General features: G+C 31.0%; 1 protein-coding gene and 1 long non-coding RNA gene across 5 annotated transcripts; one reads left to right on the top strand and one right to left on the bottom strand.

Annotated features, from left to right (window-relative positions):
- Positions 1-795: 795 nt before the first annotated feature.
- On the top strand, positions 796-13,396 carry LOC145000356 (DNA polymerase epsilon catalytic subunit A-like). Its single transcript, XM_078959566.1, has 47 exons — positions 796-1,091; positions 1,181-1,246; positions 1,325-1,384; positions 1,505-1,600; positions 1,733-1,893; positions 1,990-2,078; positions 2,179-2,396; positions 2,474-2,560; positions 2,648-2,782; positions 2,890-3,012; positions 3,099-3,182; positions 3,272-3,436; positions 3,711-3,887; positions 3,981-4,094; positions 4,171-4,275; positions 4,491-4,609; positions 4,690-4,828; positions 4,924-5,018; positions 5,108-5,213; positions 5,307-5,386; positions 5,478-5,654; positions 5,749-5,836; positions 5,936-6,016; positions 6,096-6,239; positions 6,343-6,438; positions 6,628-6,828; positions 7,603-7,657; positions 7,751-7,893; positions 8,030-8,608; positions 8,697-8,894; positions 9,116-9,190; positions 9,299-9,489; positions 9,575-9,758; positions 9,832-9,896; positions 9,982-10,216; positions 10,320-10,403; positions 10,739-10,813; positions 10,917-10,976; positions 11,057-11,319; positions 11,403-11,451; positions 11,547-11,707; positions 11,811-11,877; positions 11,964-12,083; positions 12,171-12,341; positions 12,440-12,622; positions 12,709-12,815; positions 12,891-13,396. The coding sequence occupies exons 1-47, from the start codon at positions 930-932 to the stop codon at positions 13,255-13,257; spliced, it is 6,600 nt and encodes a 2,199-aa protein (XP_078815692.1). The 5' UTR covers positions 796-929; the 3' UTR covers positions 13,258-13,396.
- A 2,740-nt stretch (positions 13,397-16,136) lies between these two features.
- Positions 16,137-18,389, bottom strand: LOC144999902 (uncharacterized). Of its 4 annotated transcripts, none has more exons than XR_013661039.1 (4): positions 18,295-18,389; positions 17,471-18,160; positions 17,074-17,122; positions 16,137-16,318 (listed from the first exon to the last, which is right to left on the bottom strand). It is a non-coding gene; the product is annotated as an uncharacterized LOC144999902 (long non-coding RNA). The 4 variants fall into 4 exon arrangements; XR_013661038.1 differs by having other exon boundaries at positions 17,471-18,153; XR_013661037.1 differs by lacking the exon at positions 18,295-18,389 and having other exon boundaries at positions 17,430-18,288.
- Positions 18,390-18,705: the final 316 nt, after the last annotated feature.

Here is an 18,705-nt window from a genome sequence, read left to right as displayed (position 1 = left end):
GCTTTACTTTTTCCTTTTTTTTGTTTTTTTATTATTAATAATATATTCTAGAGGTGGCATCTAACACCAACTTGACACGAAATAGGAGAGTTTGGGTGAAAGTTTTCAATTCGTTTAATTAAACAGTCTGATATGATACGACATTAAAATTAAACGGATAAAATTAAAGTTACGAATTTCAACTCGAATATGGCTCGAAAAAGACACATTTGTTTATACAAAAACTTTGTGAATTATATACATAAACTTGAAAGATCCAAAACCAAATAATATGTAAAAGAAAAACTTGGGTTTAGTCATTTTGTAATGTGGAAACCAATTAACTTTATTTTCAGTTTTTTCTATTCTTTGTCAAACTACAATGCCCTCAACTACTACTTCCTTCTCATGATCCCTCCGGACTTCATAACTTCTATTTTTTCTTTTAAACTTACTATGAATTTAACCGTTTCGCATCCCAACTACTAGTTTTTCCGGTTATTTACTTTTTCATTTATGCATATTTTAAGTCCAAATCTTTCAACATGTTTAAAGTTTTAATCTCATTCGACACAACACGACTCCATAATTAAATGAGTTGAGTCAAGATAAAAACACTCAAAGACATGACATGTTAATCTATTTTTTAATCCGAGGGACAAAAACATCATTTGAAACACTCCACAGTCTTCATGACTTGATAATTAAACAAGTTCAACGATTCGCGACAGATCTATCTATTTTATAATCGGAGGGACAAAAACGTCATTTGGAACACTCCACAGTCTACATATCACATTGACAAAAGAGCGGGAAAACTTTAGCAGCCATTTCTCCCTCTCATTTTCATCCCCGCCCCAAATCCACCTTCATCGAGGGTTCTTTACATCTATCTACGGTGTAATCAATCCAGATCTCTTTACGCGATTCACTGTGACACATCTCCAAAAATGAACGGCGATAATCGAAGAAGAGCAGACCGCAAAGACACAAGGATTTCAAAGAAGCAGAAACTCATTCTATCAACAGAAGAAAAGCTCGAGACCAAGCTCGGCTTTGATCTATTCACCGAAGGAGAAAAGCGCCTCGGCTGGCTACTCACATTTTCTACTGTAAGTTCATACAGTTCTGTTTTCCTGAAATCATTTCTGAATTGAAGCATGGTTGGACCTCATTGACTCGATTTCATTTTTCTATATAGTCATCGTGGGAGGACCAAGATACGCAGAGAGAATATAGCTGTGTCGATCTATATTTCGTTTGCCAGGTGAATTTTTTATATAATTGATTTTTTGCCCTAGTGTAATGGAAGTGATATTTAATCTCTAATTGATGTTGATAATAGGATGGTTCGACTTTTAAAGCCAAGTACAAGTTCAGACCTTATTTTTATGCTGCTACGAAGGTATGCCTATATGGAAATGATCTTTGCTCCGAGGCTAGAACTCGAGACCTATGCTAAACCAATCATTGGGTTATGTCATTTCATTTAATTTTTCAAATTTCGTGCTGTTTAAACTTATAGGATAAGATGGAAATGGATGTTGATGCATATTTAAGAAGAAGATATGAAGGGAAAATTGCTGATATTCAAATAGTAGAGAAAGAGGACCTTGATCTTGTAAGTCCTTGTATTATGCTTTATGTTTGTCTGTCTATTGTCTTTTTTCCCATGCTAGCTGATGATACTTACGTGTCTTGTTATTTTGAATAATTATTGATTCCCTTATAATTTATTCTATGCTAATGGCAGAAAAACCATCTTTCTGGATTGAGGAAAACTTACTTAAAGATATCATTTGACACTGTACAACAATTGATGGATGTAAAGCGTGACCTGATGCACGTGGTTGAAAGAAATCAAGAAAAGTTTAATGCTTCAGAGGCATATGAGTCCATAATGTCAGGCAAAAGGTATGCATTTCATGATGGAAAGTGAGATTGTAGCAATTGCAAAATCTTTAATCTTTCAAATTAAATAAGTCGCTGCCTGATTGGTTGACTTTACAGCAAAGAACGAATTCAAGATTTTATAGACTGCATCTCTGATCTACGGGAGTATGATGTGCCTTATCATGTTCGTTTTGCCATTGACAACGGTGAAAACTTTATCTTATAATAAACTTCTTCTATATCGTATCATTGTTTTATAAAATTTAACACATCTCACTTTATCTTACTCTTGATGATACTTTTCAGATGTAAGATCCGGATTGTGGTATGATGTCAGTGTGTCGAGTGATGGAGTTAAGTTAGAGAGGAGGCATGATCTTCTGCAACGTGCTGAAGTTCATGTCTGTGCATTTGACATAGAGACAACAAAGCTTCCTTTAAAATTTCCAGATGCTGAATATGATTTAGTTATGATGATTTCATACATGGTTGATGGAAAAGGATATTTGATTATTAATAGAGAGGTAGGTACAATAAACACATCACTATTTTTGATTTTTTTTTCTGATGTATGGTATTAACTAATAATGTTTTGTTACAGTGTGTTGGAGAAGATATAGAGGATTTGGAATATACACCAAAAGCTGAATTTGAAGGATACTTTAAAGTGACAAATGTGAAGAACGAGGTGTGATTTCTGAATATTCCTTCAGATTTTATTTATCGGGTACCTGATATACATCCTTTGATTCAAGAATTTAATTTCTTTTTGCAGGAAGAACTTATCAAATCATGGTTTGCTCATATGGCAGAGGTGAAACCTGGTATTTATGTCACATACAATGGTGACTTTTTTGATTGGCCATTCATGGAAAGAAGGGCAGCTCATCATGGCCTGATAATGAAGGATGTATGTCAATGTTAAATTCTTAAGTTATCTATTTGAAGGCCAATTTATAATATACTAGAATAATGATTGTTATTATTATTTATTGGTCAATTTTTTTTGGGCTGCAGGAGCTAGGGTTTCAATGTGACACAGTGCAAGGTGAATGTCGTGCTAAATTTGCATGTCATTTGGATTGTTTTGCATGGGTCAAACGTGATAGTTATCTACCTCAAGGAAGCCATGGTTTGAAGGTAATTATTATTATTATTATCATTCATTTCAATATTCAAATATTGTTCAAATTTACAACTGGATTTCTCCTCTACTATGATTTCAGGCTGTCACTAAAGCCAAATTGGGCTATGATCCATTGGAGGTAAATCCTGAAGATATGGTTCGTTTTGCAATGGAAAAACCACAGGTATACATTTGTAGAAATAATCTTATCTTAAGTTTTCTAGAACGATTCTTATGTTTCATTTTTGGAAAAAAAACTTTGGCTTATTCCAGATGATGGCTTCATATTCAGTATCTGATGCTGTATCAACTTATTACTTGTATATGACTTACGTTCATCCCTTCATTTTCTCCCTTGCAACTATAATACCAATGCCTCCTGATGAAGTCTTGCGTAAAGGAAGTGGGACCCTCTGTGAAATGCTTCTCATGGTCGAGGTATGTGGTTTGGACATATTATATAAGTGTAATTGCAGGAAATATCAATTTGCTTTTCTCTTTTTACAATATATGCAACATACTGTATTTTTTGTCCATAATAGCAATGTACTTCTATTTCCTTATAGTAACATTGTCCATATTGGTCAGTAGAGTAAAGTATGCTGCTAGTATTCATAATTTGCTCTATTTTATAATTATCACCTATTGTGAGTTCAATACACCAAAGAACACTTTCTCTTTATACATAATTTTGGTGTTAATGTACATGCAGGCATACGTGGCAAATGTTGTATGTCCAAACAAGCACCAATCTGAAGCAGAAAAGTTTCATAATGGGCGCCTTTTAGAGAGTGAGACATACATTGGTGGCCATGTGGAGTGTTTGGAAACTGGTGTTTTCAGATCCGACCTTCCAACGTCTTTCAAACTTGATTCATCTGCTTTCACTGTAATTTACATCTCATTTATTGTATTATTATTTTTACAGTTATTAATCACTTGGGCTGACAACTAAAAGTTTAAACTATATCTTTTATCACAGCAACTTATCGAAAACCTTGATCGGGATCTTCAATATGCTATTAAGGTGGAGGGTAAAATGGACATTGAAACAGTCTCGAATTACGATGAAGTAAAGGATGCTATTACAGAAAAGGTAATGTTAATAGTTAATTGATAATCTTGTATTTTATTGGTCAATTGAAGTCTCTATGAAACATTTATTTCTGCAGCTTGCATCATTACGAGATGAACCTACACGTGAAGAATGTCCCCTTATTTATCATCTTGATGTTGCTGCTATGTATCCCAATATTATATTAACAAACAGACTTCAGGTATTCACATCAATCAGTTTCTTAGAATTTAAAATAATGGATATGTTACATAGAATAGCAACATACTCTCCTTTTTTCACCAATATATGCAATTTAAAACATGAAGTATGTTGCTATTATGGGTAAGGTAATGATATTAGATTGTTTTTATGGATAAAAATAAAAGACATTGCCATATGTATATTTTACCTAACAATACTTATGTGCCATGTCAGCCACCATCAATAGTTACAGATGAGGTGTGCACTGCATGTGATTTCAATCGCCCTGGGAAGACTTGTCTTAGGAAACTTGAATGGAAGTGGCGTGGAGAGACATACACAGCAAAGAGAAGGTACCCTATTTACGGATTTACCCCTCTATTTTAACATAATTTACCAACAGCTATTTATTGATTTTAAATTTGGGTATTAGTGATTACTATCATTTGAAGAGGCAAATTGAATCTGAGGTTGTTGCTGTTGATGGATCCAAATCAAAGTCGTTCCTTGAGCTACCTAAAGTGGACCAACAACTGAAGCTGAAAGATCGTTTAAAGAAATACTGCCAAAAGGTATATATAATTTTCCATATTATAAACTTTAAATTTTATGTGACATGACATGTCAGCATTCTTTATTATAACATTTTGTGATGCGTGTGTTAAAGGCGTATAAACGAGTGCTTGAGAAGCCAACTACTGAAACTAGAGAAGCAGGGATTTGCATGCGTGAAAATGCATTTTATGTTGATACTGTCAGAAGGCAAGCATTTAACCAATTTTGCAAAATTAGACTGATAATATAATTGTCTGCATTTGTTTTTATAACATGTTTTTTTTTGTGCTTTATAGTTTTCGTGATAGAAGATATGAATATAAAGGGCTTAATAAATTATGGAAAGGGAAGTTGTCAGAAGCAAAAGCTAGTGGAAATCCTATTAAGATCCAGGAAGCACAAGTAATTTTATCTTCACTAAAACATCTTATACTGTAATAAGTAATAATAATTGTTAGTGTTTAGGGTTTTTATAGTTTTTTATTAATATTGCAGGATATGGTGGTTCTCTATGACTCTCTTCAGCTTGCTCATAAATGTATTTTGAATTCCTTCTATGGATATGTCATGCGCAAGTATGTTTTTTACACTAAGTTTCATTTCATCATGTACATATGGATTTTGTATTTTGTTATTTAATGTAAAAATAAAATGATATTGTTTCAGAGGTGCAAGATGGTATTCAATGGAAATGGCTGGAGTTGTTACATATACTGGTGCAAAAATTATCCAGAATGCCCATGAACTTGTTAAAAAAATTGGAAAACCACTAGAATTAGACACAGATGGTATCTGGTGTGTTTTGCCAGGGTCATTCCCGGAAAACTTTACCTTTAAATTTAGGTATCCTCTTTTTCATACCTAGTTATTCATTTGGAAAATGATCATCATGATTTGATGTTGACAGTTATGCCCTTTTATGAAAATTTCATCACAGAGACTCAAAGAAGAAGTTTACAATCTCATATCCATGTGTTATGCTCAATGTTGATGTGGCAAGAAACAACACAAATGACCAATACCAGGTTAGATAAAATATAAATCCTCTTTTTATATTTTGTATAGCTTATTAGAAATATATATTGTACAAACTACAAACATCTATTTTTCTATTTTTTCATCAGACTCTCAAAGATCCTATCAACAGAACATACACAACACACAGTGAATGTTCAATTGAATTTGAAGTGGATGGACCATATAAGGTGATTAGTTAAATCCCAAAAATGACCTCATATTTTGACAGTTATCAGTTATTAATCATTATATTTATTGTGAATGTAGGCAATGATTCTTCCTGCTTCAAAAGAAGAGAATAAATTGATTAAAAAAAGGTATGCTGTTTTTAATGACGATGGTACCCTTGCTGAGCTTAAAGGTTTTGAGATAAAGAGAAGGGGTGAACTGAAGCTCATTAAAGTTTTCCAAGTACACTCTCTTTCTCTAACAAACTTGTTTTGACTTTATGGTTTTTTAATACATTGACTTTCATGTATTTTATTCATAATTCTTGATATACTTTTCTTTTCAGGCTGAGCTCTTTGACAAATTCCTTCACGGGTCAACTTTAGAGGAATGCTATTCTGCAGTTGCTTCTGTTGCAAACCGCTGGCTTGATCTTCTTGATGTATGTTATTTGTAAACCAAACTTCATTTTTGCCATTTCTGGTGTTTTCTCAATCTCTTTTGTTCAAAGTTTTCTACCATGTTTTTGTTATATTTCCCATATCGGTAGCTAGAGCAAAGTAAGTTGCTGAGTTTTTGCAATTTTCTGTATATTATTTTGGTCTTGTTACTAATTAGTATATATTTTCAGAATCAAGGCAATGATATTGCTGATAGTGAATTGCTTGATTACATATCAGAATCAAGCACAATGAGCAAGTCTTTAGTAGATTATGGAGTGCAGAAATCATGTGCTGTAACCACAGCAAAACGTTTGGCTGATTTTCTTGGTGATACCATGGTTAAAGACAAAGGACTTCGTTGCCAATATGTTGTTGCATGTGAACCAAAGGTAATTGTGTAATTTATCTTTAAAAAACTTACTTTTAAATATCTTCATTTGTGCATTCTACTTCCATAATCTTGCAACCGAGATAACATTTCAGGATTTTAGATTTGTAGAATTTGGTTGTATAAATAATGTGTAAAGGGAAAAGTGCGAGAAGTAACTACATATCTTATTGATTTTACCTATATAGGCAATGCACTTTACTTTTTTTCTCATATTAGCAACATATTTACACTATTTAACCTATAATAGTAAGGTATATACCTTTTTTTTTTTTTTTTTTTTTTTTTTTTTTTTTTTTTTTAACATTAATAGCAAATATTTATTCCACAATAGCAACAAACTTACATTTTCTTTATACAAAATTGAAACATACTTACTATTTTGGCCCTTATTAGCAACGTATTTACATTTTTTTACTGATAATAGCAATATTCAATAAATAAAGTACATTTGACTATAATATTGGTAAAAAAATATAAGTATGTTGCTATAATGGGTAAAAACAAAAGTAAGTTGCTATTATGGGTAAAAAGTAAAGTACAACGCCTTTATTGATAAAAAAGTTAAAGTACGTTGCTATTTACAGCAATTTGTCTATTTTTAAACGCGTAATACGTATTGCACTCAATAACATATAGGGCTTTTAGCATGTGTAAAAGTAAGATAATAAATAAAGTTTAGAGCTTTAAGCATGTGTAAAGTTGATTTTCTATTCTTATTATTTTGTTTAAAATTTTCTACTATTGACATTAGTTTTAATCTTTATGACAACAGGGGACCCCAGTGAGTGAACGTGCAGTTCCTGTTGCAATATTTGAAACTGACCCAGGTAAAAAAACCTCTAGGCCTTTATGTTTAAATTGTTTAAATAATTTGAAGATACAAAAACTTATATAAATGTTTATTTATTTATTTTTTGCAGAAATTATGAAGTTCTATGTGAAAAAGTGGTGTAAAATCTCATCAGATATTGGCATTCGGTCTATTATTGACTGGGAATATTACAAACAACGTCTTAGCTCTGCCATTCAAAAAACCATTACTATTCCTGCAGCAATGCAGAAGGTTTAACATTTTTAATAATCCCTTTATGTAGTAATAATATTCATAATTTTTTTATTCTCTACATATAGAGACCAATATCGGTTACACTTTATATATTAAAACTGTATTCACAGTGGAATATAATCATTTATGTCAGGTTTCAAATCCTGTTCCAAGAGTAGTTCATCCTCCATGGTTACACAAGAAGGTTCGTGAAAAGGATGACAAAATGAGGCAAAGAAAATTAAATGTCATGTTTAGTTCAATGAAAAAGGCCAATGAAGAGGAGGTGAGAAACGACACAAATGGAAAAGAACATGTACTTCAAGAACAAGAAGTTGTGGACTTGGAGGATTTCGGGAGCAAAGGAAAATCTTCCAATTCTACCCCTAGACCTGTTGTTCGTTCTTATGAAAATAATGGTAAAACAAGCTCTTCCAAGGAAAAAGGTGACCACGGTCAAAGCATGAATCCAGTGGTTGATATCCCTGTGGAGGATAATATAGACAGTCATGTGGATTACCAAGGATGGCTTAATCAAAGAAAAAGAAAATGGAAACAAGTTCGTGAAAAAAAGAAGAAACAAAAGTTGGACAGTTTGGACAAAAATACCCAAAGGAATGGAGTTACTGAGATACGTGGTGGTGTGTCAAATAAAAAACAAGCTCAGGGTAGAACAGGGGTAAATTCGTACTTTGAAAGACACGAACTAGCCCTTACACGTAGCCACTGGCAGGTAATATATTCTCATGCATTTGGAATTGTACCCATTATATTTATACCCATTATGCCCCTGACTCTTATGTAATTATTGTTTTGGCCAGATAATTCAACTTGTTCCAAGTTCTGAACTTGGACAGTTTTTTGCTTGGGCTGTTGTTGATGGAATGATGCATAAGATTGCTATAAAAGTTCCAAGAGTTTTTTACCTTAATTCTAAAGCTCCTGTAACTGAAGACTTTCCTGGAAGACGTGTCAACAAGATTCTCCCTCATGGACACCATTCTCATAACCTCATTGAGGTAGGTCTATTGATATTACATTTAGGGGATGTTTTTTTTTTTCCTCTCCATCCAGTCCTGTATGGGTAATCATGTCTTTCTAGATGAAGTATAATACACATGAGGTCTGTTTCTTGTATGGACTGAACAAACGGTTTGAATGAAACAAAATGACCTTTTTACCCTTAAATTTGAAATAACAAAAATTGTAATGAGGTTAATAATAAGTACACTTTATATAGGTCATAGTTGATGAAGATCAGTTTAAGACAGAAAGCAGGAAACTTGCTGCTCACCTAGCAGATCCTGAAGTGGAGGTGAGTTTATTATCATATTTGTGTTATAATCGTTCAATTATAACTTATTTAGTTTATCTGATTATTCAATTACTTGTTAAGCTAACTTTATCGTATATACTTTTTCAGGGAATATACGAAACAAAAGTCGGGTTGGATTTCAGTTCAATTCTCCAAATTGGATGTGTTTGCAAAGTGGATAAATCAGCTAAAAAACGAAATGTGAAAGAGGGTTGGAATCTGAGTGAATTGCATATGAAAACCACTACAGAGTGCTCTTATCTTGAATCTCCAATTCCTTTCTTCTACTTATATCATAGGTAACTTCCAGTTTTCTGTTATACATCAGGTACTTTAAAATAAGGGTGAAAATTAATTTTCTTATGTATATATCTATCATTTCAGCATATCTGAAGTAAGGGGAATATATGTTGTATACTTTCCTTCATCTTCAGTCATCCATGCAGTAATTGTCAACCCCTTCCAGAATAAAGAATTAACTCCCAATATTTTAGATAAACAGTTTCGTGAAGCTTGCCAAGCTTTATCAGTTGAATCTTCCATGTCCAGAGGTTCCTCCAATTTTAAGGTGAGGTTTAGCTTTTTTAAACTCAAAATTTCTTTTTGAAGTAAATCTTAATTTTTTAAGTGGAAACTATCAGGTGGAGTATGTTGGAACCCCTAAAGATGCTGAAAGGATCTTTCAAAGAACCATTAGTGACTTTAGGTATTACATCGTCTTTTGAGATTATAAAAATTATACTAAACATAAATAAAGAAAAAGTAACATAAACTTTAAACTTTTTTTACAGAGATGAGCTTCATGGACCTGCAATTGGTGTGATTGAATGCCCAGATGTTAAGTTGATGAAGTTGAATATAAGAGCTTTGGATGATTTTCCATGTGTTTCTATTCCTTCAAATGCTCGTGATTCTCACTATCCCACTCTTTCTTGGCAAGCTTTTGCTGCAAAAATTGGGATGCAACGTTGTGCTGCATCACCTCGCTGGTTGAATGAACGAATCTCTCTTTCCAGATACTCCCATGTAACATTATTTATATTAATATATCTGATTTATTTCTAGATCTAATTTTCATTTCCTTTTTTCTCATTTAATTATAAGTTTATAATTGTTCAATTTTGGACAGATTCCATTAGGCAACTTTGAACTGGATTGGCTTATACACACAGCAGATATCTTCTTTGCAAGAGCTTTACGTGATCACCAACAGGTTGTCTTTGGTTTACTTTTATTATTTTGCCCTTTTTATGCATAATAGCAATCTACTTTCATTCAATGATAATAATAACAAATAAAGTACAATGCCTGTATGGGTAAAAAGTAAGGTATATCTCTCATATTGGCAACGGGAGTGAAGTATGTTTGCTATCATTGGTAAAAATATGGTGCATTGTACCTACATTTCCTTACAGATATTAGCAGTATGTACATCGCCCATATTGGTAGTTAGAGTAAAGTAATGTTGCTATCATCCACAGTTTGCTTCATAAATTTAACAAGTATTAGATCCATTAATTTACCTCAAGTTCTTTATAACATATGCAGATACTTTGGGTATCAGATAATGGAATTCCAGATCTTGGAGGGGATACTGAAGAAGAAACTTGTTACTCTGATGAGGTCAGTATCAAGAACTACTTGAACATTTAAGTGAATTTAATAAATAACTAGCATTTTTATATGGTTCTTTAATGACCCAATTAACATTTCTTTTGAAAAATAGGTCAATCAACCTGTTCTTACTTACCCAGGTGCTTATAGGAAAGTCACAGTTGAGCTAAAGGTATGCAATTTCCTTTTTTTCACCCTTAATTTAAACTACTAAACTCCAAATGTTATAATTCATATTTCTAATGGATACAGATTCATCACCTGGCTGTAAATGCTCTGTTAAAAAGCAACCAAATAAATGAAATGGAGGGAGGTACCTTATTTGGGTTTGACCATGATTTGACCTCTGGATCACATCTTCCCAATGAACAATTAGGGTTAGATGAGGCCACTTCATGTTCATCTGCATTTCGTGTCCTCAAACAGTTGATTCAAAGATGCCTTGCTGATGCGGTTTCATCAGGAAATATATTTGCTGATGCAATGTTGCAACATTTATACAGATGGCTCTGCAGGTAATTATATATATTAATCTTTCAAAAAATTCATGTTTTGTATTTCTATTCAAGTTTTGACACTTTTTGACTTGTGTAAATAGCCCAAGGTCAGCTCTTCATGATCCAGCTCTTCATCGAATGCTTCACAAGGTATTATTTAATCTGAAGAAAAAAAGTTAAGTTGAAGAAAAATTTGAAAGATAGTGTATTTGACAAGGGTATGGTTATTGATTATGAACATACAGGTTATGCAAAAGGTGTTTGCACTACTGCTGTCTGAATTTAGAAAGTTGGGTGCCACCATTATATTTGCTAACTTCTCAAAAGTCATACTTGACACTGGAAAGTCAGACTTATTTGCAGCCCAAGCTTACTGTGATAGTCTACTCAAAGCTTTACAAGAAAGGTTGTTCTCTTATCCAAGAAATACCAAACCCACTTAAAACTCTACAACCATTTCCTTTTTTTTTAATTGTATTCTCTGATCTCCAAGTTTAATGGTTTTCTAGAGACTTATTTGAGTGGATTGAGCTTGAACCTATGCAATTCTGGCACTCACTTCTATTCATGGATCAGGTTAGCTACTTCATAGTTATTTTTATATTGTTTTTATTCTAACAAAGGTTTTGTCTCTGATGCTTGTTTTTGCTATTTTATGATAGTACAACTATGGTGGACTTCAGGCTAAATTAGATCAAACAGATGATAACACATATGATGAGCCTCAAGTGGAATTAGTCTCCAGCTGGAATATAGCAGAAAACCTCCCCAAGGAGACTCAGGTCATACAATTTACAATTTTACTCCTTCCATGTATTATCATAAATAATTGTCATCTGAAACCAGTTAGATTCTTTTTTATTTTGCAGGATCATTTCGTTTTTATAGTCACTGAGTTCATGCACCTCCCATGGAAGTTTACACAAGATGAAACCATGAAAAGAGCAGCTATAAGAAACAGTGACTCCTGCACTCCATCAATCACAGCTGCTGCTGCTGAATCATTCGAGTCATGCATCACTGAACATCTTAGGGAACAGGTTCGAATTACAAATTATTATTAATTTTTTTTTATATATTCTTGCAAAATCCGGATATTTTGTTTTGGTTTAATTGTGAAATCATTTTTTTGTTACAGGTTAATTCTTACTTCACGGATAAACTATTGAAAATAGTTCGTGATCTTGTTCTTCACACGAAAGGAAAAGGGAAATCTAAGGAAGATGAAAACAATGTTTATAAAGGAGATCCTGCACTTGAGTTTATTAAGCATGTTTGTGCTGTTCTTGTTCTTGACCAAAATGTGCAGCATGATATTCTGGTAATAACTAATTCTTTTGTATTTACTTTATGTTTTTTGATTTGCTATTTCGATTTTGATTTTTTTGTTTTTGAAATAAAATGCAGATAATGAGGAAGAATCTGTTGAAGTATGTACGTGTAAGGGAGTTTGCTCCAGAAGCACAGTTTCAAGACTGTTCCTTTTCCTTCACTTTACCAAATGTCATTTGCAGGTAAAAATAAAAATACAAAATTTTCTAAACTCTAATCATATTTCTGACATGGGCCCACAAATATAATATTTACAGCTACTGCAACGACTGTAGAGACCTAGACTTATGTCGTGACAGAGGCTTGCTAACTCAAGAATGGAGATGTGGGGTCCCACAGTGTGGTCAACCCTACAACCGTGAAGTCATGGAAAATGCTCTTCTTCAGATAGTTCGCCAGAGAGAAAGACTTTATCATCTTCAAGATTTGGTCTGTTTAAAATGCAAACAAATCAAAGCTGCACACCTGGCAGAATATTGTGGGTGTGCGGGCTCCTTTTGTCTCAAAGAGGAAGTCACTGTTTTCATGAAGAAGATGGAAGTCTTCCTGAACATTGGCGTACACCAAAAGTTTGAGCTGCTTGTCGAATGTGTGTCATGGATTTTGGAGCTAAAACAGGTTTAGTTGAACTGATTGATTTTTTAGATAGATAGATATGCATAAATGGTTGAGAAAGATGTTTGGGAATTTGGTTAGAGTTGATGAAGTTTCTGATGTATTTATGTTTGTGTATATGTATCATAGTTATGATTTTGGATGTTTATCTATTCATGAAAATGTAGCATTAAAAACTGAAGTTGTCAAGATTGAGAAGTTCGTTTGTAGGCTGGTAATACAACACTTTTGTAAAAGATTTAAAATTCTAAACATTATGAGTCCAAGTTTCTAACATTGGTGAATACAAACATGCAACTCAAAAAAAGTCTCCAACTATATGGACTAGTCATTAAGTTAGAAACATGAGTTATAAGTTTAAAAAGAAACCAAAACATTACACTATCTATTCTAATTATGATGAATGGTATATTGATATTATTCCTACTATTCTTCTGTCCAGTGTTTTAAAAACTGGTTCTAACTGGCCGGTTGAACCGGGAACCGGAGGTGATGACGGTTCAATTTGGACCGGTTTTATAACGATTTACTGACCGGATTGAACCGGCCGGTTTTGGTAAAAAACCGGTTCAACCGGATGAATTGAACCGAAATGGACCGGATCGAACCGGATAGTCTTGAATTTTTGTGTTTATTTTGGGTTTCTTTGTTTGATTTTGGTTTTTATAATCATTGTTTTTATATGTTGCATTCTATTTATGTTTGTAATACTAAAAAGATGACATTTTTTAATCAATGTATTCAGGATAATTAAAAACATATAAAAATATAGAACCGGTTTGACCATCCGGTTGAACCGGTTGAAACGGAAAACGTTACCCGAACGGTTCAATTAAAAAACCGGTTTTTAAAACATTGTTTCTATTCATATTAGATGGTGATAAGTAGACTACAATATTATCAATTTCATTAAATGTGTCATTAAATGTGATACATGTGAACATTTGATATGATAGGAAGATAAGTAGAAATAAAATGTAGATAATATTTAATTTCTCATTGTCAAATCAATTTTTTATGAATATCTTCCACCGGCATGCAAAGGAAGCAAATTATAACATACGGTCGTCAAATAATATAACTAAATAATTGAAATAATATAACTAAATAATTGGATAAGACTGATAGGTTTTAAACAAACAATTTATTAATTATTACAGCAAACAATTTATTAATTAATATTATTTTTAAACGGCAAACATACACATACACGTACATCCTTATATATATATATATATATATATATATATATATATATATATATATATATAGGGTTAGGTTCATTTGAGACCACCTATATTTTGTGAGACTGTGAGACACATTTTTTTATTTTATTTTATTTTTTATTTTTTTAGTTAATTTATGTTCCAGAAATAATATTTAATTTTTTTTTTGATTTTTCCATTTATTTTGCATTTTAAAATTATCTTTAGAATATGTACAGTGTAATATTCTATTTAGAATATTTCACTTATTTTTCAAAAAAAATAGAATTTTTATTTATTTATTTATTATTTTTTTAGTTAATTCAAGTTCCGAAAATAATATTTAAAAAAAGAATTTTTAGATTTTTCCATTTATTTTGCATTTTAAAATTATTTTTTAGAATATGTCAGTATAATATTCTATTTAGAATATTTCACATATTTTTCAAAAAAAAAAAAACGGAATTTTTTTTTATATTTTTTTATATTTTTTTTAGTTAATTCAAGTTCCGAAAATAATATTTAAAAAAAGAATTTTTGGATTTTTCCATTTATTTTGCATTTTAAAATTATTTTTAGATTTGGTCTCACGGTCTCACAAAATTAGAATGATCTCAAATGAACCTGAATATATATATATATATATATATATATATATATATATATATATATATATATATATATATATATATATATATATATATATATATATAGAGAGAGAGAGAGAGAGAGAGAGAGAGAGAGAGAGAGAGAGAGGCTTAAGTGTTATATATTCTAACTAATTATTGTGCAGATATCGTATGCTATGAGAATTATTAAGAGAATAAGTTGTTTAACAATGCGAATACGTACAATCTTACATAACTATTGTTATTAACACACATTCTCACTAATTAAATCGTCTATAAGGTTATTATTATACACTTATTATTATTATTTTAATTTCTGTCAGAATGTTTATTGAGTCGTATTCTGTCAGAATGAAAATGAGTGAAAAACGATGTGTGAGAACAAAAACAAATAAAAATTAGCTAGAATGCATGAAAATAACGATGTTTTTGTAAGGTTGAACGTATTCGCATTACTAAACAACTTATTCTTTTAGTAATTTTCATATCATACGCTATCCATACAATAATCAGTTAGAATAGTTAAACGTAGTTATATATATATATATATATATATATATATATATATATATATATATATATATATATATATATATATATATATATATATAGGCTTAGGTTATTTTGTTTTTAGTAACTATTGTGTGTCAGAATGCACAGATCTGGACCAACGGATGAAAGTAATCAATGTATATGATTTGAGGGTGTATGATATTACAATAAGATACCATGTACCATATCGTCAAACAAATTTTAGCAAAATGGTATTTTTGACAATTAACTACATTTATAAAAGGAAATTTTTGGATATTTATGGATAATTAATTCTCCTAATTTTAAAAATCTGAATTTTTTTAATTAATTCAATTTTAATTCTAACGTAATTTGTATACATAACCGATTTTATTTTGCCAGAATATTTTTTTGTTAGAATGATGTTCTTTCAAAATTTAATCTATTAGAATATTATTGAAGAATAACAACATTCTTGAATCCGAGGTTAAAAAATAACAACATTATAATATACATCCGAACTTAACTACAAATTCATACATATTCTTACAGATTAAAAGCCTTATACATTTTAATATAAGTATACATATTCTAAAAGAATATCAACAAAAATGAATAAAATTCTAAAAAAATAATAACATTCTAAAATTGTGAGTATAATCAAACGTTATTCATTCTTCAAGTTATTCCTATTAGGTCTTCAATGCATTCTTCCAGCCATTCCTATCACAAATACAACAACAACTAATAATGGTTAAAAACATGTTACTTGCAATTAACTATCAGTTTATATATTCTGGTAGAATACATAGAATATGACTAGAATACATAGATTTTATTCTGGCAGAATATATTATGACAGAATAGAATGTAATCCTAAAACTACAATGAAAGAGATGAGATTTTATAGACATTTCATCGAACATTTAGAGGATAAAAAAATTATGTAAAATCTCAAGAAATACATATATTAGCAAATAACTTCAACCATGTGATGTTGTTAGTTCATAAATTGCCACAACAAAGTACAAGGCAATTCAAAGAATAAAATTAAATTGTATAAACAAAGAGGTAAGGTAGCAATTAAAACCTATATCATGTTGAATAAACTACATTTACTATGGTTGATAAACAAACCAACTATCTACAATTTTGAGATTCAAAAACAAATATTCATACTATTCATTTTTCATAGATAATACAAAACTTAGATTACAACTAAAAAATAAATAGTCGACAATGAAAATGAAAAATAAAATTAATAGCAAAAAAAGTTTATGAGTAGAATGGTGAAATTGAAGTCAAAGATAGAATATTGGAATGTAAAATTAACACTAGCAAGATAGCACTAAAATCATTCCAAAAAAAGTAACAGTAGAATGTTACCACTAAATCATTCCAATTTCAAGCACAAACGTTCCCAATATGTCAATGCCAACTAAAAGAAAGTAGAAGAATTTTACAAAAACATTCATTACCGCATCCAGCTGGAGGTCCTGGTTTTGCTTCCTCTCATTTACCATAGTCCTATATTAGAACCACTAGGTGTGAGACCCATATATTACATGAGTTTATTTAAAAAAAAAAATTAAATATAAAATTTTAACAATTTTAAAAGTTTGAATTTAAAAGAAAAATGAGAATTTTTTTGAATTATTAAAATTAATGAGACTTTAATGTATTGGATACATTACATATATAAACCATTTTCTAATAAATACCTTACATATATATTACCTTACAGATATTAAATGTGGAATTTTAATTTAATAAAATGAAAAATACAATAAAATGACAAGTAGAAAATAGAAAATTTAAAATTTTTAAAAAATACCATATGTTCAAATGAAGGAGAAGAGGACCGTGGTAAAAAACCTTCATTTATTAAAGTAGATAAGTGGCCAAAATTGTCCATAATATTGTGGTAGATATCCTTGCGTTCGGAACTGTCGGTTTTGATCAAAATCTGGTTGTTGGCGTTGATTGTAAACATGAGATGCCCTGAATGGTTAAAACCATGGATTAGTAAAGGATTTAGAAACAGGGATAATTCTGTCAATCTTTGTAACTTCCGAGGGCTGAAATTGTAAATGAAGTCATCTTCTTCATTTAATCTGATAAAACACGTAGTTGACTTGTAAAAGTCAAAATCAAGTTTGCCATCGAATCAACACTGCCCAGCGTTCCGATGACATCCAAATTCTGAACGATTCGATGAGATTGTTCTGATTTCGAATCGTTTATGAATTTCAAAGCGATTTCAATTTTGAGATTCAAAAATTGATTGTGAGACGAAAAACCCGAGCCTTGAACACCAAACGCATATCTCCGATTTTGATTCGAAGGATTTTAAGTTCTGATTCCAAAACTCTGAATGTGAATCGCTTGTAACATACGAGCCTACATCACCGAATGCTTGCAAGCTCCGATTCCAATTTCAGTTTCGTTTTTGCTTCTGAATGATTACCGTTTTCAAATTCCGATTCCAGAACTTCCAAATCGATTTCAATATTGAGACTGAAACTCTTAACGATTTGATTAACCTGTGACTTCCGATTCTGAATCCTTCAACGTCGATTTCAAATAATCAATGGATTTCACAACGGATGAGAAAAGAAGCAATAAAATCGATAGAATCTAAAAAAATAAAATTTTGAGAAAAAAGAAAATCAATTTCATCTGGTAATGGAGGAACTCACGACACTGATAGAGGCGGGAGGTGGAAGTATTGGTGGACACCTAGATTTAGACACCGTGCGCCTGTCGCCAATTTTCACGTTTCAGGATTTTTTGCTATAATTTTGATTTTAGGGTTTATCTTTAGTTTTAAATATTATTTTAATCTTTTAAAATTGGATAATTAAACTGAAAGATAAATATGCCTAAAGAATCTTATTAGTTATAAATAATCATTTAAAATTAATTAAAGATAATTCATATAATTTTATATTATTTAAAACTCACCTCACATATAACTATAAAATTTTATAAAGGAATATGAATTTATATATGTAATATGATTACTATATTTAAAAGAAAATAATACAACATGTGTCCTCATATGTTTAATTAATGATCATTAATCGAATTAAGGAAACGACCTATAAAGT

Source organism: Lactuca saligna, chromosome 6 (genome assembly GCF_052625555.1).
Source record: "Lactuca saligna cultivar CGN05327 chromosome 6, ASM5262555v1, whole genome shotgun sequence".
Classification (NCBI taxonomy): domain Eukaryota; kingdom Viridiplantae; phylum Streptophyta; class Magnoliopsida; order Asterales; family Asteraceae; genus Lactuca; species Lactuca saligna.
Note: the sequence above shows the minus strand (reverse complement) of the source record. Positions and strands in the feature narration are given on the sequence as shown.